Genomic DNA, 27932 nt, shown 5'->3' on the forward strand with positions numbered 1-27932 from the left:
GACGAATAGTGATGTTAAAACGGAGTCGATGGGCGGTGGGTGGCTTGTGATTCAGCGTGTCATGTTTCCAGTAGCAGTGCATATACAGCGGTTGGTACGTCAATGCGTAAGGAAAACTATTCGTATGCTAAAGCCCAGTTCTAGCTTGAGCTCGCTTATATCTCATCTTTGTAGCTCCTGCGAGAACGCGTAGTAGTCTAATCAACCTTGCAATCATTGCCGAATTTGTCGTCACAAGGCAACCAAATCCCATCATTCAAATCGTATACCCCCCGCTATTAACCTGCCTCGTCTCCCCGACCGCATCAAACCTCCCATCCCCGAACCTCATAACACCCTGCACCGCGCTCAGCCCGGGCGCAATCCACTCCACATTATGCCCTTTACTCTTCAAATCGGCAAACGTCGCATTGTCAAAGCCCAGCCCTTGCTCGACGAGCAGCACGTCGGGCATGAGCTGGTGGTGCAGGCGCGGGGCGGCAATGGCGTCGCGCATCGACTTTGCGCTGGCAAGGACGTGCCACGCGGCCTGCGCCGTGGCGCTGATGATGCGGGACCCACCCGCCGCGCCCGTGGCGAAGAAGAGGGTCCCGTTGCACGCGTGCTCGACGATGAGGGGCGTGATGGACGACAGGGGCCGCTTGCGCGGGGAGATGAAATTGGAGGGGGATGGTGGGAAGCCGAAGGAATTGTTCTTGTTGGGGAGGGAGAAGTCGTTCATTTCGTTGTTCCTGACCCCGCGGCGCGTGATGGTTAGTTGCTATGCTATGCCGTGTTTGGAGGAAGTGAGAGAGGGAATGGGAAGCCTACAAGATGATGCCAGTGTCAGGGGTCATGATTCTGGCGCCAAAGAGCAGGTTGATGGTGGTTGTGGAGGTGACGGTCAGGCCGGACGAGTCGGCGGTGACGATATGTGAGGTTCCCTCGCTCTCGGCGGCGTATACCGACTCCGGGTTGTAGGCCTCCACCGGCTGGGTCTGGTTGTCGAGGATGCGGTGGCGGATCTGGCGGGCTTGGTCGTCGCTGAGCATCTGCTGCTGGTAGGTTTCCATGTGCCTGATGAAGGCCGGGTCACCAAGCTGTTGCCTCGCTCCGTAGGCGAACTTCATGGCTTCGACGAAGCGGTGAGTGGTCAGGTTGCTGTCAGCCAGGTCCTGAACGGGGTATTGGTCCATCGTCTTGAGCATGCTCAGCAATACCGCGCCGCTGCTAGGGGCTTCAGTAGCGAATAGGCGAAAGTCCCGGTAGGTGATACTAAGAGGAGGTTTGACCTCGACTGTGTAGTTTCTGAGATCGTCGAGCGTCATTGTGCCGTTCTTCAATCGGATGTGGTCTATCATGGACTTGGCTTCAAGAAGTTAATATTCAATCCCTATGACTCGGGAACATGGCAGAAACCTACCAATCTTTCCCTCATAAAACGCGTCGGCCCCGTGATATGCAATGTGCTCCAGAGTGCTTGGCAGACAAGTTAGCAAACAACATCTTACAACGATGGTGGAGCAGTTTCACTTACTCGGCAAATCGTTTCCTGGTTATTGTGTCACCGAGCTGGAGGAGTGTGCCTGAAGCCGTCTTTAGCTATTGCCGCCGTTCGCAAGTGGAGGTACCACATACCATTAGGGGCGAAATCCTCAGCCCAGACTGGGTCGGAGACCAGGAACGTGTCGTTTACACTGGCCGATTTCATGTAGCGCACCAGGTCCTCGGTTACTAAAAGATATACGATGTTAATATGACAGGCTCCCTGTGTTAAGTCTGCGGAACACGCACCTTGAAAACCATAGCGGGCAATGCGCACAGAAGGCATGACAAGAGTCTTCCACGGGAGCGCCTAAAGCAAAGATGTCAATATGGTGTCAGTGCTCGCAAGCTGAAGGTGCGAAGAGACTTACACCGTACTTCCGATGCAAATACTGCAGCCCCCTTAACTCGCCAGGCACGCCGACGGCTAGCCCTCCAATGATGCTGGCTTGATCATCACCACCATACATGTCCCTGCTCGCGGCAGCGGGGGCCGTCTCCCTATAATCGATGGTCTCATACCGGCCGTGCTTATCACGGACGAGCATGAACCCTCCGCCGCCAATGCCAGAATGGTACATGCCGATGGTTCCCACACATAATGTGGTTGCCACCATGGCATCAGCGGCAGTGCCCTAGCACCGCCTGATCAGCCGGGAACCGAGCCATGAGGAGAATACCTAACTCACGCCTATCCCGATGATATCAACCCCGATCCGGGAACATATCGAACTTTCACTTGCAACGGCTCCCCTCTTGCCGTTGGAATCGGATCGTCTTGATAGTATTGGCAACTGAGATGAGACTGGGAAGGCCGAGATGGAGATGGGCTGGGCGAAGAACAGGCATCCAAGAGCCAACAGCGATACCGACCCTGATGAGCAAGGTCAGTATCCCATGGCATGTTGTTGCGGTGTGAGCCTCAGGGGGCAAACTCACACATGACGTCTAAAACTTTCTGTGTGCTCAAGTGTAGCAGCGACTACTTTGTACCAACAACGCACCCTGACGCTTCTACGTACTATTCTCTTCTACCCTACCATCAACGGATCAAACAGAAACCAATTACTTGTCAGTGCGTCAGGGTGCGCATATGCTGAACCGCGGTGTTTATTCCCAATGTCCAAACGTAACCGTGCATCCCGAGATAAGAGATAAGGTGACGTTTTGTGCAGTCTCGGGGGCAGTGCATCAATTTGCAGTTGTCCAAGATAGGAGATAGGGGAAATTACTAAGCAAAAATTGAGATACCCTAACCCCGGGCATCTAAATACATGACGGGATGACTTGCCCTCTCTTCATTCCAGCAGCGCTCTGCGCTCTGCAATGCGGCTGATCACTCTGAAGTGCTGTCTGCCACTTCGGCCTGATGGATAAGGCTGCCATGAGCAGGAGGCAGGCGGGTGTGCAATGTAATCTGCCCCTCGTTTTGTCGGCAGAGCGTCAGCCAGTTAATGTCAACGTTCGTTTCTCCCTGTTTTGGGTCGCTCAGCCTTCGTGTCTCATGCCCTGAGCACACAGCCTCGATGTGAGAGTCGATCATGTCTGTGTGTCTCTGGCCGGGGATTTCTGTTTCCTTTATGCGAGAAACCTGTGCAGTGTGCACAAGCGTTGTTGGCGCCTGATGACGAGCTTCTCCTCTGCTTACCGATTCCAGTAAAACGACGTCCTCAATCCTGTAAAACGACTGTGTCAACTCCTGCAGGACACGAGTGTCTTTTTACATCAAGTTCAACTCTGTTTTGATCTAAGCCACTTAGCTCAAAGTCGCCTGTTCTAGGCCTTAGTATACAAGCTCAATTCAGTTTCTTTGCAGTGCATGCGGGTCTGGTATGTTATCTTGAAGTTGGTGTCGATTTACAAGTACAAAAGCGGGTGTAAAGTGAATGGCTTGGCGTGAGCAGAATGTATGGAAAGTGGTCCGTGCAACAGTCGTTTTACAGGATTGAGGCCGTCGTTTTCCTGGCCTCCGTGCTTACACGTATTAGCGGGCCGCTGCGCTGATTGCAGCGAAGCGCGGACGAATTAAAACAGGTGCCGATGACATGGATCGATCTCAGGTTCAAGCGGGGCCAAGGAGGGGATGAAACCAGCCCTTTCACCCTTTTCTTTCCAGAAATCATCCTTGGCATTCTTTTCGCTTTTTGGGCTTCTGGTGAATTTCCGGGTTGCCATGGTTGGGCGTCCTCGGGGCGTCCTTCGTCATGCCTTGCACTGCCATGCAATCCGGGTCGAGGTATGAGAGGGAAAATGATGAATATGTCGCACAGCGGCAAGAACAGGCGCCGTGTGGAGATTGGTAGCCCTCACCGCCGCCTGTAAGCCTGCGGTAGCTTACATGTTCGGACTCGAAGTTCCCGCACGTTGTTCCGGCGCCTGCTAAGACAACGGTAAGACAACTCTGTGGTGGTTGCAACCATCCTTTCCCCTTCCCCACCGTCTCGCTGTCAGCTACTCAGCTTGGCTCCTTCGCCAGATGCTATGCAGGCGAGTTTCGCCATCATGATGTATTTTGTGCAGAGCTTACATGCATAGTTTACCCGCTTCTTTTTTTGCTTGCAGCCTTCGGCGATCGCTTGTCCTAAGCCTTCCCAGGTTCCTGGTTGCCATGGAATGATTTTCTTTACGCCGCTCCGAAGATCATAAGGTCCATCGCTGAGGAAACATGCGAGCAATTGTTGCCGTTTTTCATGCGTTGAGCACTGACTGTTTGTACCTGATCAACAGCAAACTCATCAGGTACGGGAGTGTTGCTTGGTTGTGCCTGCCTTCTGGTGGGGTATCCGGGACCTTACCCCTTCCGTGCGTTGCCGAAGCATGCGATTGGCCCATACGTGTCTCAGAATGAAGCGTTCCTGCATTTCGGCCCCTGTCCAGAATTTGACGGCACCCCTGTCAGTGCCACCACAGCGAACGATTCCTGGATTCGTCAACGATCCTGCCGCTGCCATGAAATGTGCTCATCTCCCGCCAAACGGCGTGGCGCTGTGCCTCTGGTTGTGGTCCACAGTGGGGGCCCTTGTTGATTAAGGGCGACCGAAGTGGGAATAAGTGGCAAGGTACGTATCTTACGCATCCTGTTCGACAGGGCTGTTCATCAATGTCGTGGACACACAAGCCATGCCGACATGCCATGGATCCCCAAGGATGGTGACATGGTGTGGACTGTGGAAATGGATTGGCTGTGTGGAATCCAGACTGTTACCCTCTTTTAAAGGTCAAACGAATAATCTTACATCCGTCTGATCTTGCCTTCTCCTTTCCCCTTCCCTCTTCTCAACTTCTTTCTCTTCGTCTAAGCAGCCTGATATCTGCTCTTGCTCAGTCAAGCATCATTCCTTTTGCTTTTCTGATCAACTTTCGCTTCTCAGTTTCCAACTGTATCTACACTCTCTTGCTTGCGAGCAGCTGTGTTTGCCCGCCCACAGCGAAGTTGACTTTCGCTCTTTCTCGACTGCTTTATTTTGCTTCCCCAGGCGCACAAATAGACACTGGAACACTCGCGATCAACGACTGTATACGAATCAAAGCTCAACACTACCCAGCATGAAGTCCGCCACTCTCACCCTCGGCCTCTTCGCCGCTCTCACCACCGCTTACTCCCACCCGCGGCATCTTCGCTTCCGTCGTCACACCAATGGGACCGAAATCGCCTCCAGCATCGCCCCGGAGAGCACAGCTACCATTCCCCTGTCCACGGGAGTGTCAACAGAGGCGCCGACGATCGTCACCAGCGCGGCCCCTTTCCCTACGAACGGCACAGGTGCCGGTATCACTACTCTGACCGTGTCCACCACGTCGGTCCGCACCATTATCCAGTGTGCCCCTGAGGTCATTGACTGCCCTGCAAAGACCGAGGATCTGTCTACCTTGCCTACAGAGGCGCTCTCGACCGTGATTGTCACGGACACCATCGTGCTTACCGAGACTGTGTGCCCTGTCACCGCTGTCCCTTCCATCTCATCCAGCGTCATGGAAGACGCTTCCAAGGGTATCATCACAGGCAGCACTCTGACCAGTCCCCCGGCCTCTGCCACTGTTCCGCCCCATGTCACTGCCTCGACCCCGATCAACACTTCCGAAGGTGCCTCAACCGCCCCTGTGTCCGAGGGCGAAGGTGCCTCAACTGTTCCCCCGGCCGAGGTTGACACGACCATGACCGAGACCACCACCACTACTGGCACACGCACAGTCACACTCAAGAGGCCTACCACCACGACTGTGGGCAGTGTGCCAACCGGTGGCAGCGGCAATGGCAATGGTAACGGCAACGGCAACGACGACAGCGACAACGGCAACGGCAACGGCAACGGCAACGGCAACGGCAACGGAAATGGAAACGGCAACGGCAACGGTGCCTGCGAGTGCCCTGCCAGCGTCGTTACCGTCACGGCCCCGGCCACGACGGTCTATGTGACTGTTACCGGCCAGAACGCTCCCACCACTGCTGGGGAGGGTGCGCACGCTTCCACGACCGTCGCCGCACCCTCGGCTACTGCCACTGGTGTCAGCAATGATACCGGCGTTGTCGACGACTCGGACAAGACCGGCAACTCGGGCGATGAGGACGACGAGGGCAATGACGAAGCTGATGACGCTTGCCCGCCCGACGAGATTGTCACCGTCACTTCCTCGGCCAACCCCCTTCCTACTCCTCCATTCTCTGTCCCCGGGAACGGGACAGCGACCCTCGCCCCGACCGGGACGGCCCCCGCGCGGCTAAGGAGATTTTACTAAGCGGACTACCGCGGACCGAGGTGCAAGGGTAGCCAGGCGGCTCGTCTGAACTCTGAAGACGTTTATGGCTGCATACACTGCCCAAAAGATGCAAACTCAGCCGGCTAGCTGGGATTCGGATTTAGGGGATTTGGAACTAGGATAGGGAAAAGAAGAATAACTGGACGAGGAACACGGCTTCCCGCCCAGGTTTGCAGCATCTTTCAATTCTTGTAGACATTTTACAGCCTCGGGAAATGCAGGCCCATTTTTGATCTTATGCATGTACGATTTTGCCTTTGATTTGATAGATGGTTAGCGAGACTCTTGTTTTTCTGGTTACAACGTAAGGCTTGATCTGTGCTTGGTTGTCTTGTGATACACAATTTCGTACACACTTTTGTCTAGCGCTGGCAGTGACGATTTCCTCACCACATTGCCTGTGTCCTCCTATCTATGGCAAATGACAGACCCAACTAAATAGATACATACATCTCAGACAGGTTCGAATCCTGTACGTTCCCTTGTCCGCGTATTCTGAGCTATAACTAGGTCGGGGTCGGTGCGACCTGGACAAGCAAGAAAAGTGAAAGGAGATTCATCAACCGCAACCTGAGAGACTCGTCGTGTCCGACATCCCCGAGCAATTGCGCCTTTCCCCTCAAGAATTGAAACGAAAGGAAGCACTTCATTCGCGCCAAATGTAATACATTCCGACATCGACATACGTTAAACGCCCGCCCATGTTGTGTAGGTGATACAATCAGGGGCATCAGTCGTTGCCGCCGAGGGATGGTCATAGTCATACATCAGACGAGAAAACGATGCCGCGACGCCATCGACCCCCCCGTTTTTCAAGTGAGTTTCACCAACCTTCCCCCGGGTCCCTCTAGATACCAGCACAGGTACTGCCCACAAACAAAGAGAGGCAAAAAGAGAGACGCAGACAACAGAGAGCCCACACCGAGCGTTCTGCTGCAATACCAAACCAGCAAAATATGTACGCGTTGCACAATGTACTTCCCGTCTCGTGACATTTCTCCTACATCAAATAACCTTACCGCCAAAACAAAACAACCCTTCCCCGTACCCATACTCAAACAGCGCTCAACTCCTGAATCCGCCTCTCAATCTCAGGCACTTGCCTGAGGAGCACCTCCAGATCCTCCTTCTCATCCTCCAGCTTCAACCTCCTCTCCGCATCGAGCCGAGTAAACACGTAATGACCCTGTCCATCAAACTGCAGGATGTGCGTGTGGTACTTCCACAGACTGCGGCGGTGGCTGACCGTCATGAGGGAGATGCCCAGGCTCTTGGCCGTGTCGTACATGACCTTTTCCGTGTCGAGCGTGACGCTGCTGGTGCACTCGTCGAGGATGGCGTAGCGGGGCCGGTGGTAAAACAGACGGGCCATGGCGACGCGCTGCTGGAGCCCGCCCGAGAGCACGTCGCGCCACTCGGCCTCGGCGTCCCAGCCCTCCGGGTACGTGTCGACGAGGTGCTCCAGTCCCAGGGTGCGCAGCATGGAGAGCAGGTCGGCGTCGGACACGCCCTTGGCCCGCATCGTCCGCAGCCCGTCCGGGTAGATGATCTGCTGCCGGAGCGAGCCCCGCGACAGGTACGGCCGCTGCGGGATGTAGAAGATGTCTGAGAAGGGGGGTTTGTGCACGGTGCCGCCGTACACGGGCCACAGGCCGCCGAGGATGCGGAAGAGGGACGACTTGCCGCACCCGTTGGGGCCGACGACCAGAAGGTGGTCGCCTTGCTTGAGGGAGAAGGAGAGGGCGGGGACGAGGACATCACCGTTGGGGGAGATGATGGGACTGGCTGTGCGTTAGGAGCTTTGTGGAGTAACGGGAGCGTGGAAAAGGGGAAGGGGAACATACACATCGATGAACTTAATGTCCTGGCTCTCCACTACCTTGCCTCTGCCTCGTAGCACGGCTTCGTTGGTCTCCGTACCCGAGCTCGAAACGAGCTTCTTCTCAAAGTGTCCCGCCTGGACATCGTCCATAACCTCCAGGAGCGACGACACCCGAGATGTGTACCCGGCAAGCTCCATGATCTCCCTGTATGAGAACATGATGCGGCCAAACGCGTCCGACGCAGAGAGAAGCATTCTCCGATTGGTGACGAAGCTCTCGGTCCGATCACCCATGTTCATTGCCACCTGGCCAGGCAGCTTGACAAAGACCGGGAAACTGCAGAGTATCAAACCCAGCGCGCCCCAAAAGTACTTGATAACGAAGTCCTCCATGAAGCCGTGATAGAAGCGCCTCCGGAGGATGTAGTTGACGTGCTTGATCAGAGTGAAGTAGCCCTTATCCAGCGTGTCCTTTTCGGCCTCGTGGCCTGCGTACAGGGCCACCTCTTCGCTGTGGTCTATCAACCTGGAGTGCTGGAAGCGGAACTCGCCTTCTAACCTTGCCTCGTCGGCCACATATTTGCCAAAGGGTGGCGTTAGTGCTCGCATCACGTTCGCAGAGAGCTGGACGAGAAGCGACATGAAGACAACCCCTTCCCCTCCAACGCTTTTTGAGAGGGAAATTGTGTAGATGGTCTAGTATCCGTCAGTCATGCTACTCGCACAGTGAGGCACGGGGCCCAATGCTCACCATGTCAAGCAAGGGTTTTGCCAGGTTGCTGTATAGCTCGGCCAAGCTATTTGAGAACTTGGCTACGTCTACTGCAATCAGTTGGTCGGGATTCTTGATCCTATCGTCTAGAGCCGAGATGCCGTAGAAGGTCAACTGTGACAGGTACTTGTCATGTATGTACTGTGTTAAGCGTGTCCGATACCTCAACGAGAGTTCGGCTTGGTGATACGACAGCTACGGAGCGACAGCGTGTTAGCACAATGCCCTGTCAGATGGGCATCCTGACCTACCATGGAGTTGGTGAAGGTAGCCGGCACGGCAATCAGCATCCACCACACAATGCGCATCAAGAACTCGCGCCCGTTCCCCTTGACCAGGGCCTTCACGATGGCACCGTCCATGGCGGCCACTTTCAGGCTGATCAGCGTCCGTACCACCAGGAAGAAGCTGTGGCTGATGAGCAACCGCGTCTCCTTGCTCCGCCACCCCGGCACAACAATGCGTAGCAGCCTCAGCAGCGAGCGGAAGAACTCGCGGTTCAGCTCAACCTTTTTCTTCTTCAGCACGGCCTCGGCGCCTTCGGTCGACGTTGTGCCGATCTTCTCGCGGCGCTTGGCGGCCTCGCGGGCCGAGGCAGCCTTTTGCTCGGCGATGGCATGGCGCACGCGGTTGATGAGGGCCACAAACAGTGTTATGTAGATGGCGCGTGAGATTCGTGTGCGGTTTTGCAGGTACATAGACGTCAGCTGCGAGATGATGCCCCGAATGGTGCGGTCGCGGAGGGCGGCGCTGCTGCCCGCGCGGACCGGCTTTGATTGTGTTGGCGCCATGGCGGGTTACAGTAGCGAAGGTAGCGATGGGAGAGAAGAGACAGTGCGGAAGGGCGGATCACAATCGCGCCGTGGGTATCATTTGGGACGTCGATATTCGATAAGTAACAGTTGATACAAGAGATGGTGGTTGGGCGAGTTTGATCCGATTCGCTGTCGGCAATGCGCTCGGCCGAGTATGGACAGTGCAGCAAGGCTATTGACGTGTTTTAGGCCGCGAGGGTGTTATAACAGGCTCATCGACCCGAATCTTACAACTGATGGCCAAAGGTTGAGTGAATGTCGGGTCCAGACTTTGTTGGAGTTGGCAGCTTCGGTCAAGTTGTCCTCGGCCCTTGCGTCACCTAAAATGGGGAACCATGCCCGGGATAGCGGGCGTTGGCTTCTGATTTCTAGCATGTGATTGATCATTGCCCACATTTGTCAGTGGCTGGCAGTTCTGGGCCCCACACTTTCCAGGGCTGATTGGCCGCGAAAGCCTGCCCAAACCTGGGGAAAAGGTTGACCGATCGTTGCACCCAATCCCAGATTCCACCCAGCAATTCGGCCCCGACAACCCGGGCCGTAGTCTCCCGTCCGCCGGCTCCCGGCACCCAGCACTAAGAGTTGAGATTCGGCTTCGTACCCTTCCATCTCATAGACAGCGGTGCCTGGCTATATATTCAATATCTCAAGACATCCAGGATGAGGGTGTCGATTATGCCCATCTCATCAATCTCATTCCTCGTCCTCCTCCTCTTCCTCACATCCCCTACCGTCGCCAACACCGAAAAGGCCATCTTCCTAGCTCCTGAGCCTATCACCATCCCCACCGCCCATCCCACCCTCTCCGACCTCCGCCTCGACACTCTCACTCCAGCCAACTGGAGCCTCAGAACGCAGCTCAACGCCCAGTTCCCTAGCGACACTCACCCCTCGGGGACAGCAACATGGCTCATCCTCGACAACCTCCACCCCAACCAACGCTATGAGGTGCGCGTCTGCTGGGCAGCAACAGTAAGTAAAACCCCGTCATTCAATCTGAACCCAGAGTTGAATCTTACATATAACCCTTCAACCCAGCAACCAACCGAGTTCAAACTCGACACCTTCCCCCTCGAAACAGTCTGGGATTCTCCCGAGCTGATGGCCTCGTTGCACGAGTACTCCACATACCGCCATGCGGTTACCAAAGACGACGAGGTGCAACAACAGCCATTGCGGGACAGCAGCACCGGAATCCCGGTAGCAAAGGAGCGGGAAGCATCCGTGCTGCTCCTCCGCATCCTCGCCGCAGCGGATTACTTCACCACCGACGCCTCACTCATGAGCAAGGTGCCGCCCGTAGACGTCGACATCATCCTGGATCCGTTTCTCTTCAACATACTACCACGCTCGATAGCAGGCACTGCTTGCTACATCATTGGCGTTGCCGTGGCAGCCTTCTTCCTCAGTGGGAAGATAATTACATGGATTCAGCAGCTGATAGCGGTTGATAGAAAGCAGCAGGAGAGCAATAAAAAGAGACAGTGACCTTACTGATGATACCCCGACCTATTTTGAACATCTTTTCCTTTCTTATCGACACAGGCTCGGTGATAGCTGGCGAGATCTACCGGCCAACGCGGATCCAACTGCAGGAATACAAACACGGCCAGCACAACTTAACCCAAAGCCCTCGAGCTCAATCAGCTCCTGGGACACGTTGGCAAAGGAAAAGTACCAAGTAACGCTACCAGTCTTCTATCATGTTCATGGCTAAGGGAAAACAAACACACCCAACATCGCTTAGTCACAGCCACTCTGCTCTCCCCTCGACCATTCCACTTACCGGCTTCAGAACCTTGTTTGGGGTCGTATATCCCGCAACCTGTCTCCTATGCCTTGTTCAAACATGCCGCTTCCGCTGCCCTCTTTTCTTGTATCCCATCATCCGCCACCTCCTCATTCTCTTCCTCCTCGCTCTATCCCTCCTTCTCCTCCTCCGCTTTCCTTTCCTCTTCCGGCGTCTCATCTCCCTATTCACTCTCCTCTCCTCCCTTCTCATCAATCTCTGTTCCTTCTCCCACCACAGATCTTCAATCTCATCCCACAAATCCTCTTCTTTCTTTTTCCCTTCCTCCAACTCCCGCAGGAGCGCTTCCTGAAATTGCCTTCCTTTCTCCGAAAGGACCACTTTGTGGTCCTTTTGCAACGCCTTCTCAATCTGCTCAAGCCGCCTCTGCGTCATCCGCAGATGGAGCTTCACCTCGGAGTGCTTCTCTTCCTAGTCAAAAAGCAACTTTTTCAGCGCCTGCCGGTACTCTTCCTTCTCTACCGGCACCTTGCCCATCTCTGCGTCCAGTAGCTCATCGCCCAACCAGGAATTCTCGATCCACTGCCTCTCCCACTCTTCTTCCACCAGCTGGTCCGGCCCCAACGACTCCAGCTCGTCCAGCCAGCTCTGCACTTCCATCGCCGACCACCACACCGAAACGACCTTGTCCCGCGCCGCCGCTGCCGCCGCTTCCGCTTCCTCAGCCCAGTAACACCACCACTGCTCGTATCCAAGCAGCCACGCCAGCCAATCTGGATCTGCAGACTGCCAGCAGTAACAGCGGGCAGCCTTCAATAGGCCACTTTGCCAATGCTTAGCCTAGTTGCAATGGTACATCCCCTAGTGATACTGGCCTGATCCGTATCCTCCCTGGTGAGGCTGCGAGGCATACTGCTGCTGAGGTGGATACGGCGAGTGCCCCGCTGGCTGCGAGGGATACGGTGAGTGTCCCCCCGGCTGTGACGTCGGCGGCGGAGCGTACTGTGGCTGCCCGTACGAGGCAGCCGCGCTGTATTGTGGCTGGCTGTGTGGTTGTCCGTGTGGTTGTCCGTGCGACTGCCCGTACGGAGGTTGACCTGGCGGCGGACCGTAGCTCGGTTGCTGCGCGCCAGACGAACCATATGGCTGCTGTCCTGGCGGCGGCGGGGGTGCGTGGCCGTACTGACCATAGCCTGATTGGGGCTGGCCGGGCGGCGGAGGCGGGTAGCTTTGCGCGTGCGGCGGCTGCTGACCTCCGGGTGAACTGTAGGAAGGGGTGTACGGCTGCCCCGGAGTCTGCTGACCGTAAGGGGGCTGCTGGTGCTGACCCGGGTTCTGGTAGGGTGCCGGGCTGCTTTGGTACGAGTGAGCGGTATTCGGCTGCCCTGGCTGCGAGGGTGGTTGGTACGACGCAGGAGGGGCTTGACCGCTGTAGCTAGTCTGCCCGGTGTTCGAGTAGCCAAAGTTGTTCTGGCTCTTCTCCAACGGTTAGCAACGACGCAGTGAAAGCAGTGCTTTGGTTCAACATACCGAGCCGTGCTTGCCTCCAAGCAAGCTGCCGGCAACCCCCCCAACAAGACCTCCAAGACCTCCTAGACCACCGGATGAGCCAGAGTGATGTGCCGGTTGTCCACCGTGATAGCCTTGCGGCTGGGAACCCGGCTTGCTTCCTCCAGAGAACAGATTCGATGCCAGCTGCGAGGCGAGCTTCCCGCCAATCCCACCACTGCCGCCGCCATGGCCGCCAGAGGTCTTACCTCCTAGCCCGCCCAGCACTGACCCAGCGAGACCACCGATGCCGCCACCGCCGCCACCGTGGGCTTTATTACCGCCCAGGGCGCTTCCAAGGAGGCCCTGTTGAGATCGGCATAGGTTAGCACAGCGCCAAATAAATGAACAACAGCGAACAAACAACCATCAACCAGGACGTCGAGGAGCGAGAAGAGCCAAGAGCCTAAAGGTAGGAAGTAACATACCCCAAGTGACCTGTCCCCTCCGCCACCGCCGCCAGTGACACCCCTCGTCCCGGGGGTCGTACTGCCATCCTCCCTGGGGTTGACGGGCTCGAGTCTGCCGTCCGGATACCTCGCCGTCTGGCTGCCGTCCGGGTGAACAATAATGTCGGCGTTTGCGTTTGCGTTGGGCACGCCGTAAGGGTGTTCGTTGCGGGCGCCGGGCGTCTCGCCTACGGGAGCGGCCTCGGTCGGCGTCTCCCACTGCGACTGGCCCGTCGACAGCTGCACAAAATAATACTTCTTGGACGAAGCGTCCCACTGCGCGATCCAGCCCGCGGGCAAAGGCGGCGGCGCAAAGGTCGGCCCTTCGCTGCCGGGGGATGCGGGGCCTGCCATGGGTGCGATCGAGGGATGCGGATGCGGATCGCTGGGTAGTGTAAAGGCCGTTCTGATCGGGAAGAGATACGGGGGGAAAGTATGTAGAAAGGGTGAAGAGGAGGTTGAGGGAGTAATTGGCGCGCTGCGAGCTTTTTGTTTGTCGGGCGCCTTTCGCTCTTTCTACTGCGCTGCCCGACATAGGGAGCTAACTAAGCAGGGTCAGATCCTGGTGACAGAAGCAGGCGCAGCGGGGCCGCATGAGACTTGGGAGGGGGCGGGGCGGGACAGGGAGGCCAACTGAACTTACTGGCGGGTGTCAATCCGTGTACTGTACTGTAATTACCTAAGTTATTGATTCAGTACGGGTCCTAGTACGGGTTCATAGAGCGTCGCCGGTGGCTTCAGGTCTTTGATCAACCCACTTCTCTTTCCTCACTGGTGAAGTGAGGGTGACTGTGGCCGACAAAGTCTGGTCAAAGAGGGAGAGGGACCCAATCGTCTCGAATTTCCACATGGGCAAAAATACAGCTCGATACTACACGTAACTTACACACATCAAAAAGGACGATCACAGCGAGAGGCACGCGCCAACAACACACTTCCCCCAGGAAGCGGAAGCAGGCACGCTGACAGGATCACGGTCTCTTGCACACACCGCCGCGAAAAGACCGCCCAAAGAGACCAGACTGTCTAAACAAAAAGCGGCCTACCACCAACACGGACCGACGAGCCTACCCCATTATTACAACCCTACCCTTCTAAATTTATCGGCACGATAATTCAATAGTCGGATCATAGGCCCATGGAATATGGATGCTGCAATCTCGTTGAGAGGGGGTTGGGTTTCGTCGCTGGCACCTCGCATCTTGTCGTTCCATCTCAAAAAACACTCTGAAAGTCAGGGGCTAGCCCGTCTCACACTTCGTACATACTCCATCTTTCATCTCCGCTTAACGTTACCCCTTGGCAACCAGAACAAAATCGAGCACACATGCAGTAAGATGATCCAACACAGCCCCAACGCCTCTGCTGAACCGGAAAGTAACCAAAACGAATAACTTGCCTGATCTGGCGATGGTTCATGACCGCAGTCCAAACGCTGGCGCGTCTAGCACGCCATTGGCTAGCGGGCACTGGAATCGATAAGAGAGGCAGGGAGCCACTGGGCTGCCTCCCGTTTCAATATTAACGCCACGACTACAGTACTACTGTGCGACATCACATCACGGCACATGAATCTATCGCAGAAATTCCAATGTGGAAGAAGCAACGCAAAGCTCAAGTCTCTTCGTGAGTCTCAAATGTGACCGTCGTCTGTCCGGTCTCTAATAGCGGAATCGAAATCCCGAGTCAAACCCGTCGAAAGCGCATCTCTAGCTGGAAACTCATCAACCGGTTTATAGTCTCGCTCATTACCATGCCAAGTACCCCTTGCCCTCTATACTTCTCCCGAGCTTCCGTTTGTCTGGATCTTGCTCCGAACTGATACCTCCGCGCCACCAGTCTCCTGGTGTTGGCTAGCCCCGGTCAAGCCCTTCCGGATGGCCAGTACGCTGTCGACAATGACAGCGTCGATGCCCTCCTTGACTTGCCGCTGCAGCAGAAATGTTAATTAGCCAATGTTTCGCAACCAACAGTTTGGAGACGGAAATCCTACCTGAACCAACTTGGGATCGTTGTTCTGCGTCCCATAGCTGACGCAAACCAGCCCGTTTTGCTTCAACACCCTGATCAGGCGCGGGCTATTCACAAACGGCTCGGCGTTGCTCACGACCCCCAGCAGGTTCCACCTGCTCGCGAACCGGATAGCTTCCTGCAGGCTGCTAGCCCTGATGTCACCCACGGGGCACGTGCCCGCATCCGTCAGGAACAGGATCGGAATGTTTGGCTGCTTGAAGCTCAAGCACAAGCAGATATCCGGGTTGAACGAGCTGAAAATGATATGCCGCCCCTTTGCCAAGTCGTACACCTTTGTGAGCACTGTGTCGCAGAATGAGTTAAGCTCAACCGCATATGCGTCCATCTCGTGCTCCTCGCTCTCGTGTAACATTGGGTACTTCATCTCAATGTTGAACCCGACCGACTCGGGCAGCTTGTGGAACAAGTCCTCGAGCGTGGCGAACGGCGCCTGGATGAAGTTGCCGCGCGAGTTGCCCTTGTAACCCTTGGCCTTGAAGTCCCGCGTGTGTTTCATACGTTCCTCCATCTCGGTCTTGTTCATCATCTTCTGGTGGTCTGACCAGTCCATCGACATGGACCGCTGACGTGGGCCTGGACTGTTACTGCGTGTCTTGTCGAGTTGCTTGTGCCGGGCGGTCTGGGGGTGGTGGTTATGGCGGCTTGAATCTGGGTTGATGTGCAGGAATTGCTCTAGCGTCAAAGTATGGACTGGGGCGTCAATGCCCGTCTCGCTAACTAGGAAATCGTGGTAAATCACCGGGACGTGGTCCTTTGTGAGTTGCACGTCAAACTCGACGTACTGAGCGCCCAGGTTTGCCGCAGCAATGAAGGACGGCACCGTGTTCTCACCCAGCTGCAGAGACTTGTTGGAGGCCAAGTTCTTCCCCAGACCGCGGTGGCCAATGAGCATGGTCGACGTCAGCTTTTTCCAGTATGTGTGCCTCGAGGTCACTTCCATGTTCGGGTGCGAGAAAGGCGTGATGACAAGGAAGTTGAAGTTCACCGTCCCGATAACCTCAAGGTTCGCGCTCATGATAGGAACGCAGACGTCTCCCTGCAAATTCATCTTTTTGGCTCCGATCGTCGGTCGTATACTAGACAGCAGGGCAACAGCGCGTCCAATCTTGTGCTTTTCGTTGCCCGAGTAGGTAGGCACGATATCAAAGAGCAGTTTAACCTTGGCGGCATCGGCTGTGGAGAAGACAATTGGCTCCGTCGAGATATTCTCCTGAACGGGCATGTCAATGATGGTCGGCTCGCCATGAGCTCCTTGCGCTGAGACGACGATCGAGAGAGCCGTGTCGAGTTGTGTGTTGTGAGCCTCGGTCAGTGGGACCCGGTCCAACGTGACGGCCTCGACATTTTTACGCATATCCATCGAACCAAGGCTGACGAGCACCAAGCTTTCGTCTTTGAGGTACCGATGGCCGAACGACTTGACGGGCTCTGCAGGGCGAGAGGAGCCGTTTGACCGCCGGTCCTCTAAGGAGGCAACTTCACGGGCCCCAGATTCAGTCCCAGATTCGTCCGAGCTGCTGGACGCTGCGTCTTCTGCCTCTTCCTCGTGTTCAGCAAGGAGGTGAGCGATTGGCATGTGCCCTCTTAACGCTGCATGCTCTTTTGCAGTCCACCCCGATGAGTCCGCCTTCTTCACATCTGCACCGGCATCCACCAGCAGCTTTGCAACCGACAGATGACCATCCACAGCTGCGATATGGAGGGGTGTCCAGGCGAACGAATTTTCTGCTAGCTCGACATCCGCCTTTTGCTCAGCCGTTCCCTTCAGTAACACCCTGGCGCACTCATCGTGCCCGAAACGAGCGGCAATATGAAGCGCTGTTTCGCCCGTCTTGTCTTGCCAGTTTATATCCACACCGGCTTCCACCAGCATCTCCACAATGGATTTGGCGTTGGCTTTGGTTGCAATGGCCAGAACGGCGCTCGATTTTGATATGGCTCGTCTCATCTCGGACTTGTTGTCGCTGACGCCCTGCCAATTCTCCCCCTGGAGAAGCGCCTTGGTCGTTAAAGTATGACCGCCAAGGACGGCGAGGTGCAACGGCGCGTTGCCGTCTTTGTCCTGCCATTCGGGCGCATCAATGCCATTTTCGACGTTGAACTGACCCCATTCCTGCATCTTGCTCATCAGAATCTGACAGACGACCACGAAGCCAAACTGAGCGGCATAGTGCAATGGAAGCCGGCCAAAGCTGTCCTTGGCACTCAACGCCGCTCTTTGATCCGGTTTGAGCGACTCTAAGAGATAAAGAAGAAGCTGGACTGCTTCGTCATCCTTGCTGAGAAGGCTTGACTCCTTGAGGCCGCAGACTCTAGGGGCTGCCAGAGGGGACGTTGCTGGAGTGAGATAGCTTTGAGCGTACTGCGCAGCGCCCGGAAAGGGGTACGATGCCGGGTTCGAGTCGTCGTCGTTCCTTGCAGATGCCGTTTTTGTCCGACCAATGTGGATGACAAGTCTGTGAATACAGTTTCGTTCGTTGATGTCATCCGGCTCATCAAGGGATGAAATATGCTCCAGCAAATACGCGATCAAATTCTTGGAGCGGGCTGATATAGAACGCTGGAGCAGGTTGAGGAGCATTCTCTGCGACGCAGGTTCCGTAATCGGCACTTTCCCTTCCCTCAAAACGTCGTCTAGGGCGCTGGCATCGTCTGCCCGAATCGCTTGGTCCAGCTTATCCAGGGCGGCCGTCGGCAAACTTAGCATGGCTTTCGCCGATGCCCGGCCGAGCGACCTCGTTGACCGCTCCGACCTTGCGTCGTCTACGTTGTGAGAGTCGCCTAGCACCGAGAGCCATTTATTGATCTCGACCAGCAGCCGGGCGATGGTGGTGTCCTTGGCGAAGGGGCGAGGATCGACTTTGGTCGAGATGTAACGGTGCTGAGTCGATGTATTGGGAACCTTTTTGTCGAGCTTCTTGGTAATCTTGACAAAGCCGCGCCGGTTGATCTCACCAAACCACTGGAGCTTCCGTAATTGGCTCCGCAGCTCCAGCAGCGCGCCCATTAACTCCTCGATCTCGTCATCATCGAGGTGGGCAACAACATCCGGTGTTGCGCCGTATCTGTCCTGAAGAACCTTCAGCCTCCGGCAGGCGTCGCTAAACTTTTTGTTATAAAAGGAATCAACGTCCTCTAGATTGCGGTCAAGGACGAAGAAGAACTCTGCCAAGACATGGTCAGATTGTACAAAGAGGAAACGGCGGGCGGCCTAGGGGAAACACACCTGCTAAATCGACTTGCTCTCCAATCTGGGCTGCCTTGGCAGCGGCCTTCACCAACTTCTTGAGCCCCTTGTAGTTGATGTAGGACCCTGCCCACTCAGGGACTTGGTTCCGTGGCAGACTGGCGACAAGAGTAAGCGATCTGATGGTGTCCGGGGAGGGGCCGAGGGACGGGATGGCAAGTGGGACTCACTTTCTTCCAAACTTCATTGTGATTACCGGGACGGAAAGAGAGATCTGTAGTAGTGAGAAGTAACAACTTGCCGGTCGAAAGATGGAGGTGTAGGATGCGGGATCTGGTAACTCTTTTGGAAGAACCGAGGTTGCGGAATAAGAAACGCTTAAGAGCTGCTGGCTTAATCGATGCTATACTGCATCTTCTGTTCGAGAAGGAAGTAATCAACCGCGGCAACAAGGCACTTGCAAGCAGAGCTGCCTCTAAGTTCGGTTCCGTTAACGAGCAGGGTTGACTTCGTTGCTTGTGATGCAGCCGAACGAACGGGTAAAGAGCAGTGGATTGGTGCCGGGACGAGTTTAGGAAAGCGATGACGCCTCGACAAGCGAAGCCTGAAACTTGGAAGACAAAGACGCCATTGGGGAAAGAAACCGGGGTCACGAAATGGATAAGTCAAGATGGAAAATGATGGTGGATCTTAACGAGAACTCTGGCCTCGAGATGGTGGGCACTATATCTGTCCCGATAAACCGGGTTTTAGCTGGTGCTAATCGAGGGCACGCCGAGTATGGTCCGGGTCTGTCCCGACCGTTGGAGGGCCGCCGAAACGGGAACTGCAGAGGACTCGTGAGCTCATGTCTGCGGTCAAGAGCTTTGAGGCAAGCGGAGATGCAATCAGCAACATTCCCGCCCGCCTCGCCATGACAGCGCGGTCCTGTGCGGGAGCCAGTGAGATCTCACGGCCACGCCCGGTGCAGTAAGGCTTGACCTCATTGGGCAGTGATTCTCCCCACAGATGCCCCACCACAAGATCCAGATGGTTTCCACATGCTTGCGATCCAATACATAATAGATAAAGTGTACTTTGGATGTGCTTCAGAGTAGATCGCTTCACGAATCAAAATACTGATATGTCGAGCCGATATGCGAATCAATCCTCTGCAAAGTTCCTGTAACTAGGAATGTAGGTAGGTAGCTGCAGTGCTCTTGCTTGACCCCATGCTCACCGCTTCCCCTCCATACTTGCCTATCTTTGTAGCTACTCGCATGAAGACAGACATGCGGTGATACCATACAGTACAAGAATAGGTAGGCAGTCTGCAAGCCCAGGTCAAGACATAAGAGCCTCGTGATTCACATAGTCTTGTCAACAAAAACCCTTCAAGCACTAGTCAGGCACGCTCAAAAACAAATTTGGCAGGCGACGGCGGTCCCGTGATGCATGTCGCCCCTCAGGGTCTCAGGGGCCAGGGGAAGCTCCCGGCCAGAACGGTCTTGGTGTTCTCATGATCCGAGTGTACCCCTGATCCTGGACAACAACCAGCGAGTACGTATCCAGCGAGTCGCCGAGCCTTAAGCTTGTTCGTCCAGGCTTGTATGGGATGAGGGCATCGCACTTGAATATATCAAGACGATTCATTCCTCCCGGAACACTCAAGTCAAGGTTCGCATCAGTGGGAAGTTTGACCAAAAGCTTGTAACCTTTGGTGATTTTGGGTATCTCCAAACTGCCTTCTGGAGGCTTTCTCTATGATAGTCGTACAACGTATACGGAGCATTGGTATCCATAATGTATTCATAGGTATGTTTGAGCCTCGCTCACCATTTTTGTTCCGATGCCGCCGCGCCTGTTGTTGGCGCTTGCGGCCAGAACCGGATAGTCGGCTTTGGCAGTTTCTCCAACAGTTGGGAGAACGGGTCTCTTTGAGGCGCCGTTTCCGCTTGCTTCTGCCCTTTATGCTTGAATGACATCAGATATCGTTCAAAATGAACCAGTATCTTGCCCAAGCTAATGTCTCCTGTGTTATTCTGTGTGGCTAAGACGGGTTTGGCCAAGTCGGTCGGGAGGGCCACTAAAAGAGCAACCTTCAACTCCGTCTCGATCTCTCGGCTTCTGGCGTAGCATTCAGCCATTTGATGTTGCTTTGTCCCTGGGGTCCAGAATCTCAACAAGGATTTGATCCGCTTCTGTATCGCGACCTTGGGATTGAAGTCGAAAAATGTCCGTAGTTCTTTCGGCACCCGTCGGGCCAGCACGTTGCATATGTCCGTTTCTGCCTCGACGATCTTCCTCGCTGCAGCCTCGCATTGCGACTCTAGCCAGGCGATTTTGGCCATACGCTGAACGAGTTCGGTGTTTTCCAGCTTCCGCATCGGGCGATCGGCCTCAAAGTCGAGCACCGCAAGCGCAAGGTTGAGTCGTGAGCTCAGTGGTCGCTGCTCGTGGAGTGCTTGCTTTGCCCTCTTCAATCTGGATGTCATGATGCGGCTGTTGTTCCACGTTTCTCGAATCCAGATGGCCGTGGCGAGGTGCCTGAGCCTGGTGCTCGAGGAAGGGCCGGCCCAAAGCCAGGGATGGAACTCCGCCGTACCGGGAAGCGAGGTTGCTTGACAGATGTTGAGAAGGTGGCGCAACTGCCTAACCATAGATGGTTCAACAGCTCCAGGACCGAGAATCATGCATGAAGCTTGACCTATATTGTCGAGGAGACCCTGAATCAATATTCTTGCAGCCGACGCATCCAGTGAGTTGATGCACGCATAGAACAACCTCGCTAGAAGTTCCGAGCCGACCTGCCACCCCTCCTGGAGACAGATGACAACAAGCTTCGCGGCCTCGCGCAGCATGCGGAAATCTATCAAGCCCTCCATCATGGCCTCGACAAGGTTCTGGGTAAGCTCTGCACGTTCCACAAAGTAACCGTTCACTGCCGTAACGCCTGTCTCCTCGGCCCAGCGGCGAAAATTGTCAATTCGTCTTATCTCCTCGCCCGTCCTGCGTCGTAGCCCAATTCCCCGGGGATCGTGGCCGAAGAGACGTCGAAGGAGACCCCAGAAGCCAACAATGTCCTTCTTCAGCCGGTAGTGATGCAACAAGCACAAGAACGTCCCCTCTGTCGGTTTCAGATGGCTCTTGTAAAGGAAGGAATCTACAACGGCCTGCGCCAGGGCATGCTCGCCAAGCCGCGCAAAGCCCAGTATGAGGGCGTTGTAATTTTCAATGGACGGCGGGACACCGCAGACCAGGAGGTTGTAGCAGATCTTCGCTACATAGCGTTCCCGGTACGGCCGTACCCAATCAGCCAGGATGCTCAAATTGGTTTCGTTCAAGCGAGCCCGGGACTCGGCCGTCTCGTTCAAGTCCACGTCAGGGTGGTTGTAGCGGGGATAGCCCTCTGATCGTAGCAGACGGATCATCGTTCGAGCCGAGTCTGGGCTGTCCAAGGAAGGATGCGAATTGGGGGCCTCTGCTTCCGACTGCCAGTACGCCTCGGTCAAGAGCAAGTCCACTAGATGGTTGATCATGTCGGTAGTTTTGGCCATCTGCCTCTCCGTCCTCGGTTCACGACGGGGGACATTGGGGTTGGTCTTCTCCAAGGCCAAGATCTCCTCGCACTTTACCAGCGTCGAGGTCCCAACGGTTTCTCTAACATCCCATGATATGCCCAGATCCATGCGTAATCGCTTGAGAGCTCTGGCCCTGCTCTGATGCTTCGGCTCCACCTCGAGCAAAAATTCCGGTCGAATGTTGCAAATGTATTTCAAGACGTCGAGTGCCTCCAGCGAGCCGTCATAGAAAGACGGGGGAGGGGACTTGACAATCTGAGCTAGGTCTCGGGCATGGGATTGCTCCAGCAGCACGGCAAGTTTGCTCCTGGCCTCGTCTATCTGGGCGTCGAGCACACGTCTGCGTCGGTCCTTCTGGCGGGCGTCAAGGACGGCAGCTGTAGCCATGATGGCCGAGTAGCATGCCGTAAAGACATCGCTGGCCAGGACTTTGCGGCGCCGTTGGTGGATCGGAGTACTGTTTGGCGTGGATCTGCAGGCAAAGCTGTTGCGGGTGGTCGTCCGCAGTGTCGCCCTGTAGTGGCAGGCCCGCAGTCCGGCTGCCATTAACCAGGGCCTCGGCATTGCCGGAGCATATCGGCCGAGTTGACGCGGCAAGACTTGTATCTGCGCGCTCGGCGAGCGTTGGGGAGTTCGAGGTGATTGCCTGATGAAGTTGTATGGTTGACGTCTGGACCAATTGAGCGAGCAATTGAGCTTGGCGGATCTGAGCTGCCCTCTGGTGGGCCCAGCCCTGCAATTAGTGGAAGAAAATTACCGATACAAGATGGATATTTACATTACCGTGATGTTCGTGCGGGAAATACCAAGCATCTGGTCCAGAGCTCGCTGCCCCGCCATCGTGATCGACGGAGCTGGGCTACATCCTCTTGTCAAGCTTCAAGCTCAAACTGCAAGCGGCACTTCAGTCCCGTTGGCTCTCTATATTCAGCTCAGGTTTCAACTTCTTTACAGGGTCCCAGAAAGCCCCAGATTCATCACGGCAATGTATGCCCTCACTCTCCAGGCGGAATTAGCGGGGTGAGTCGCGCCTTCGGTACTTTCCACCGCAGTACGCTGATCTTGGGGGCTTATGGATTTGGGTAATTCAGAGTTACGAACCTGCGGCCCAACGACACTCAAGACAACCCATTCTGGTATGTCTTCAAGGTGCAGTGCACATCTTGCAGAGAAATCCATCCCAACACCATTTCATTCAACCGATTTGTGAGTCCCCTCCAGATTCTGCTGCAACGCCCCCTACTTACCTACCTATCATAGGAAACCCATGAGATGAGCGGGAGCCGAGGCGAGGCAAACTTTGTATGGAGATGCAAGAACTGTAAGGTTAGGGCTATCCTGCAACCTCATTTGCTAGACAGCAAAACTGTTCAGCTGAGACAGTTCTCCGACAGAGAGAGGCATCGGCATCCATCCAGGCTGCTCCGGTTCCGTACGAACAAAGCGAGCCTACGAAGCCGCAGAAGATCCTCCAGTTTGACTGCAGAGGTCTTGAGTTTACAGAGTTTGTTCCGGAGGTTAGTGTTCTCAGCACTCCAAGGTGGCCAAATGCAAATGCTAACCCGTGAATCATAATGGGCAGGGAGAGTGGCTCGCTGACGGCCTCGAATCAGGTACCAAGTTTACAGGCGTGGAGCTGACAGAGGGAGAGTGGTTTGACTATGATGAGAAAGCAGGGGAGGAAGTGAGCGTCAAGGAACTCAAATGGGATATAATCCGCGCATAAGAAAGTGAACTTGTTAACCTGCGATGGACAACCTAACACTGATGCACTTGACAGATGCTGTATTCGTCCCCAACGTGATGTTGTTTCGTCTCGTATTGTACAATACAACCCTTGTTTGTTTGTTAGCGCGGAACCCAGGACAGGGGCCCTGGTCCAAAATTCAAAAAGATACAGCTCAACAGCCAGAGGGAATACTTCAACGCAAAAAGATTAAGCATCTAGCAATGTTAAAATGGTCGTTTTATTTAGCTATTATACCTGTGAGCAAAGTGGCTGTTTTTCTGTCGAGATCTGACTTTGGAGGTTGACCCCCTGTTTTCAAGTCATGCGCTAGCGAACAAACAAGGGGGGTATTGAAGGGGAGCGCATGTGTAACGTACCGTATTCTTTCTCTGTATCGTACAAACAATGAGGTAACTTACATCTTTCGTTACCGTATGTAAAGTGTAAGTAACCAATTCTCGAGCGCTTCGCTTGTTGATTCTTGACTTGTCCCCTTCAAGTTGTACCTCGAGTTTCTCGACAGCGGGCATGATCACCTTTGCCTACGACACGCTATCTTCGGCCGTCGTTTCTCACCGAGAATTAGAGGACAAATGGCTACCAGCGACGTGACTGCTGCCATCAGGTTTCTCAATGATGCAGGACACCTTTTAGCCATCACGGCTCCTGAAACATCTGCATATCTCATGAGCCATCGTAATGGCCTGATGTTTGAGCACGAGATACCGCTCTCTGATAAGCAGAGAGAGCATGTCTGCACCTGTTGTGGCCACATCATGCTTCCCGGACAAGGGAGCGATCTGCAAATCAGGCAGGTGAAGAGAGCATACAAAAAGCTGGGGCAAACGAGGCATCCGAAAAAGGACGAGGCTCGTTCCGGCCCGACAAAGGTCATGACCTGCGGACGCTGCAGCAGGCTGACCGAGGTCAAGCTGCCGGCGCCAGCCCCTATCTCCAGGCGCCATCTAGAGGTCCAGAAACCTCAAAAGTCGTCAGAGCCAGCGGTGACCCAATCTATGCCTACCGTCAATTCGGATACAGTTCCTCAGAAATCCAGCACGAACGCTAACAGCAAAAAACGTGCCAAGTCGAGAAAGGCCGGATTGCAGGCTCTGTTGGATCAATCGACTGCAGCACGAAACATGAGGCCTGGGCTCGGCTTGAGTCTAGCAGATTTCATGGAGAAGAAGTGACTCGGGCAGGTCTGGCGCTCTCGATCGCCTTTGGGCATTGGGTGGTCTCCCGAAGATTCGGGAATGCTGGGGTACCGTCGGGCTCTATCTCGAATGACATAAGTTTTGTCCAGGTGCTTCAACCCCACTATAATCTGGACTAGAAAGGGTTGTCACCAGTACCCCGCCATACCGTCTAACAGACGACTTTACCCCTCCAAAATTTTCTCCTGGATACCAGTACCCTTCCAGAACACCACGAAAAAGCAGACAAGATGCCCGAGTTATTCAACCCGATTGGCGCGACAGTTGAGAAGGTCGCGCCCACGGCCGTATCAAACGGCGCAAACGATGTGGCGCGCGACGAGGACGAGAGAGTAGTCGAGGAAGTCGAGTCACTGTGCATGAACTGCGAAGAGAATGTAGGTTTCTGGCGCTACCCACGTCCAGAGAACGACCTTCTGACTCAGGATCGTCTAGGGCATAACGCGACTCCTCCTTACCAAGATCCCTTATTTCCGCGAGATCATCATCATGTCCTTCTCATGCGACAAGTGCGGCTTCCATAATAACGAGATCCAGCCCGCGGGCACTTACCAACTCAAAGGCGCGCGCTACGAGCTCCGGTTAACTTCCATGGCCGATTTCGAGCGCCAGGTTGTCAAGTCTGACACGGCTACTGTCAAGTTCATCGAGCTGGATGTCGAGGTCCCGGCTGGCAAGGGGCAGCTCACAAACGTCGAGGGGCTCCTGACGACCATCGTTGACGATCTCGCGTATGGCCAAGAACAACGCAAGGAAGAAGCGCCAGAGGTATATGCCAAAATAGAGGAAATAATCGCTAAAGGGAGGAAGATGCTCGCTGGCGACGCCTTTCCCTTCCGTGTTGCCATCGACGACCCGGCGGGCAACTCGTTCATAGCCCCTGATCCGCGCGACGGCGTGGGCAAGTGGGACAAACGCGAATACTTCCGCACGCCTGAACAGAATGAAGCACTCGGTCTGGTCGACACTTCCAATGCCGGGTTGGACGAGGATGGCAACATCATACCCGACCAAATCTACCAGTTCCCTGCCTCCTGCCCGGGCTGCATGCACCCTTGCACCACAAACATGAAGATGGTAGACATACCGCACTTCCGGCAGGTTGTCATCATGAACACTTCGTGCGACGACTGCGGCTACAAATCAAACGACGTCAAGACGGGCGGCGAGATCCCCGAGAAGGGCAAGAAGGTAACGCTCCGCGTCACCAAACCCGAGGATCTCGCTCGCGATATCCTGAAGAGCGAAAGCTGCTCCCTCGAGTGCCCCGAGCTCAGCCTCACAGTCAACCCTGGCACACTCGGTGGCCGGTTCACCACGGTCGAGGGCCTGCTCACGCAGGTCCGGGATGACCTTCACAACCAGATATTCGAGGCCGATGCCGAGGCTGGTCCGGATAGCAGGAAGAACGACTCTCTCAGTGCCGAGGAGAAGAAGCGTTGGGAGGAGTTCTTCGATGCTCTGAACGCTGCGATAAAGGGTGAGAAGGAGTTTACCGTGGTCCTTGTTGACCCGCTGGCGTGCAGCTATGTCCAGAGCTTGGCGGATGACCCGAGTCAGCCGGACGACCAAATGACGGTGGAAGAGTATGAGCGGACAGACGAGGAAGAAGAGGAGCTAGGGTTGAAGGATATGAAAACCGAGGGTTACGAGGAGGATGCGGAGCAGGAGACGAATACATGACCAGTTGTTCATCTGCTTGAGGGGTTGAGGGTTGGAAGCAGTCAGCTGAGATACCTTATTAATGCATGAATGGATGGCATACGAAGCGAGAGTATACTAAGAGCGTGATGTGCGGAGGACAAGTAGGCAATTCTCATCCTGTCTTGAAGGACCCGACTAACACAGACTCCCTCAAGTGACTCTCCTACATTTACATGCATACCCGTCGTGCCCGAACATAAGAGAATATAGGGCCATTCCAGGGAAGGTACAACGCCGCAATGTCGTTAGGTGATAATTGCCCTGTCTGAGTCCAGGCAACAGTAGCTGTAGGTGCAGGCGATGCAAGACCTGCTCGCACCTTCTCAATCTCTTCGGCGCACCTTCCCTAAATCCAGATGTCCCGTTCGAAGGTCAGAACCCACCGCCCTCCTTTAACTTGAGTCCCCAGCTGAAGTCCCTTCTCACCTTTCCCTTCTCTTCTCTCCAAACCGACCGATTTACTGCTGCAGTATGCCTACTATCTACCTGTCTAGTATTGTCATTCTTACAACGCAAGATACTAACATGTATTTAGGAGAACAAAAAATAAAGAGATTCATCCGCGAGTAAGTGCATCATCAAGGTGCGTGATTGTTGGAGGAAGCTAACAGTAGGGAGCACTGTCAAGCAACAACAGCAACAACAACAGCAGGACCAACAACAGCACCAACAACACAGCCCGGGCCAACCGTCCCATCCCTGCTGCTCCAAGTATGTACAGTAACTTGATACTTCTATTAACTACCTGGATACAACTTGGATATGACTAACATATGACTGTAGTTCGAGTTTCGGGGCCAAACGGCCACGAAGTAACCATTCCTCTGGAGGCTTTCTCTTCCCGGCGAGACCGGGACAATTTCTTCCGGCGAGACTTGCCGGCCCTGCTTTCTTCGGTAAGTCACTGCTCAGATGTCATTTATATATCTCAAGCGGTACTGCTATAGATGCTGACTGTTATGAAGGGGGACGGGGGTGGCCGGCACCGGCACCAGCACCAGCAACACCAGCACCAGCAACACCAGCACCAGCAACACCAGCACCAGCAACACCAGCACCAGCA

At 54.9% G+C, this 27932-nt stretch overlaps 11 protein-coding genes across 11 annotated transcripts in view; 7 read left to right on the forward strand and 4 right to left on the reverse strand.

Moving 5' to 3' along the window:
• Positions 1 to 256: 256 nt before the first annotated feature.
• Positions 257 to 2428, reverse strand: N656DRAFT_787374 (gamma-glutamyltranspeptidase-like protein; the record flags this gene model as incomplete). Its single annotated transcript, XM_064816601.1, has 7 exons — positions 257 to 731; positions 811 to 1348; positions 1618 to 1713; positions 1774 to 1834; positions 1896 to 2159; positions 2214 to 2301; positions 2394 to 2428. The coding sequence occupies 7 exons, from the start codon at positions 2426 to 2428 to the stop codon at positions 257 to 259; spliced, it is 1557 nt and encodes a 518-aa protein (XP_064673296.1).
• Positions 2429 to 5070: 2642 nt separating this feature from the next.
• N656DRAFT_766037 (uncharacterized protein) lies at positions 5071 to 6261 on the forward strand (the record flags this gene model as incomplete). The annotated part of the gene is made up of 1 exon (XM_064813449.1): positions 5071 to 6261. One exon carries the CDS (start codon positions 5071 to 5073, stop codon positions 6259 to 6261), a length of 1191 nt encoding a protein of 396 aa, XP_064673297.1.
• A 1075-nt stretch (positions 6262 to 7336) lies between these two features.
• On the reverse strand, positions 7337 to 9667 carry N656DRAFT_842553 (uncharacterized protein; the record flags this gene model as incomplete). The annotated part of the gene is made up of 4 exons (XM_064819049.1): positions 7337 to 8063; positions 8127 to 8800; positions 8856 to 9071; positions 9128 to 9667. The coding sequence occupies 4 exons, from the start codon at positions 9665 to 9667 to the stop codon at positions 7337 to 7339; spliced, it is 2157 nt and encodes a 718-aa protein (XP_064673298.1).
• A 759-nt stretch (positions 9668 to 10426) lies between these two features.
• N656DRAFT_678844 (uncharacterized protein) lies at positions 10427 to 11137 on the forward strand (the record flags this gene model as incomplete). Its single annotated transcript, XM_064810524.1, has 2 exons — positions 10427 to 10663; positions 10730 to 11137. Coding segments are annotated over 2 exons (645 nt in total), but the record flags the coding sequence as incomplete, so codon positions are not given.
• Positions 11138 to 11352: 215 nt separating this feature from the next.
• Positions 11353 to 12214, forward strand: N656DRAFT_396195 (uncharacterized protein). The gene is made up of 2 exons (XM_064809515.1): positions 11353 to 11945; positions 12010 to 12214. The coding sequence occupies exons 1-2, from the start codon at positions 11526 to 11528 to the stop codon at positions 12172 to 12174; spliced, it is 585 nt and encodes a 194-aa protein (XP_064673300.1). The 5' UTR covers positions 11353 to 11525; the 3' UTR covers positions 12175 to 12214.
• Positions 12148 to 14236, reverse strand: N656DRAFT_395458 (uncharacterized protein). The gene is made up of 4 exons (XM_064809514.1): positions 14082 to 14236; positions 13418 to 13983; positions 12972 to 13295; positions 12148 to 12917 (listed from the first exon to the last, which is right to left on the reverse strand). Exons 2-4 carry the CDS (start codon positions 13790 to 13792, stop codon positions 12303 to 12305), a joined length of 1314 nt encoding a protein of 437 aa, XP_064673301.1. The 5' UTR covers positions 13793 to 13983; positions 14082 to 14236; the 3' UTR covers positions 12148 to 12302.
• A 6144-nt stretch (positions 14237 to 20380) lies between these two features.
• Positions 20381 to 23305, reverse strand: N656DRAFT_395453 (uncharacterized protein). The gene is made up of 2 exons (XM_064809513.1): positions 23003 to 23305; positions 20381 to 22930 (listed from the first exon to the last, which is right to left on the reverse strand). The coding sequence occupies exons 1-2, from the start codon at positions 23057 to 23059 to the stop codon at positions 20471 to 20473; spliced, it is 2517 nt and encodes an 838-aa protein (XP_064673302.1). The 5' UTR covers positions 23060 to 23305; the 3' UTR covers positions 20381 to 20470.
• Positions 23053 to 24122, forward strand: N656DRAFT_775682 (DUF866-domain-containing protein). The gene is made up of 5 exons (XM_064814484.1): positions 23053 to 23239; positions 23311 to 23425; positions 23480 to 23545; positions 23614 to 23736; positions 23802 to 24122. Exons 1-5 carry the CDS (start codon positions 23205 to 23207, stop codon positions 23943 to 23945), a joined length of 483 nt encoding a protein of 160 aa, XP_064673303.1. The 5' UTR covers positions 23053 to 23204; the 3' UTR covers positions 23946 to 24122.
• A 419-nt stretch (positions 24123 to 24541) lies between these two features.
• Positions 24542 to 25141, forward strand: N656DRAFT_795439 (uncharacterized protein; the record flags this gene model as incomplete). Its single annotated transcript, XM_064817410.1, has 1 exon — positions 24542 to 25141. One exon carries the CDS (start codon positions 24542 to 24544, stop codon positions 25139 to 25141), a length of 600 nt encoding a protein of 199 aa, XP_064673304.1.
• A 254-nt stretch (positions 25142 to 25395) lies between these two features.
• Positions 25396 to 26848, forward strand: N656DRAFT_766043 (zf-ZPR1-domain-containing protein; the record flags this gene model as incomplete). The annotated part of the gene is made up of 2 exons (XM_064813450.1): positions 25396 to 25542; positions 25601 to 26848. The coding sequence occupies 2 exons, from the start codon at positions 25396 to 25398 to the stop codon at positions 26846 to 26848; spliced, it is 1395 nt and encodes a 464-aa protein (XP_064673305.1).
• A 245-nt stretch (positions 26849 to 27093) lies between these two features.
• The window catches only part of N656DRAFT_396276 (uncharacterized protein), a 1122-nt gene continuing 283 nt past the window's right edge, over positions 27094 to 27932 (forward strand). Inside the window, exons 1-5 of the mRNA XM_064809516.1 lie at positions 27094 to 27095; positions 27152 to 27435; positions 27488 to 27580; positions 27653 to 27765; positions 27835 to 27929. Of these exons, the coding sequence (XP_064673306.1) occupies positions 27341 to 27435; positions 27488 to 27580; positions 27653 to 27765; positions 27835 to 27929 (396 nt within the window). The 5' untranslated portion in view covers positions 27094 to 27095; positions 27152 to 27340. The remainder of the gene's footprint in view (positions 27096 to 27151; positions 27436 to 27487; positions 27581 to 27652; positions 27766 to 27834; positions 27930 to 27932) is intronic.

This window comes from Canariomyces notabilis (genome assembly GCF_033297395.1).
Source record: "Canariomyces notabilis strain CBS 508.74 unplaced genomic scaffold N656scaffold_3, whole genome shotgun sequence".
NCBI lineage: Eukaryota > Fungi > Ascomycota > Sordariomycetes > Sordariales > Chaetomiaceae > Canariomyces > Canariomyces notabilis.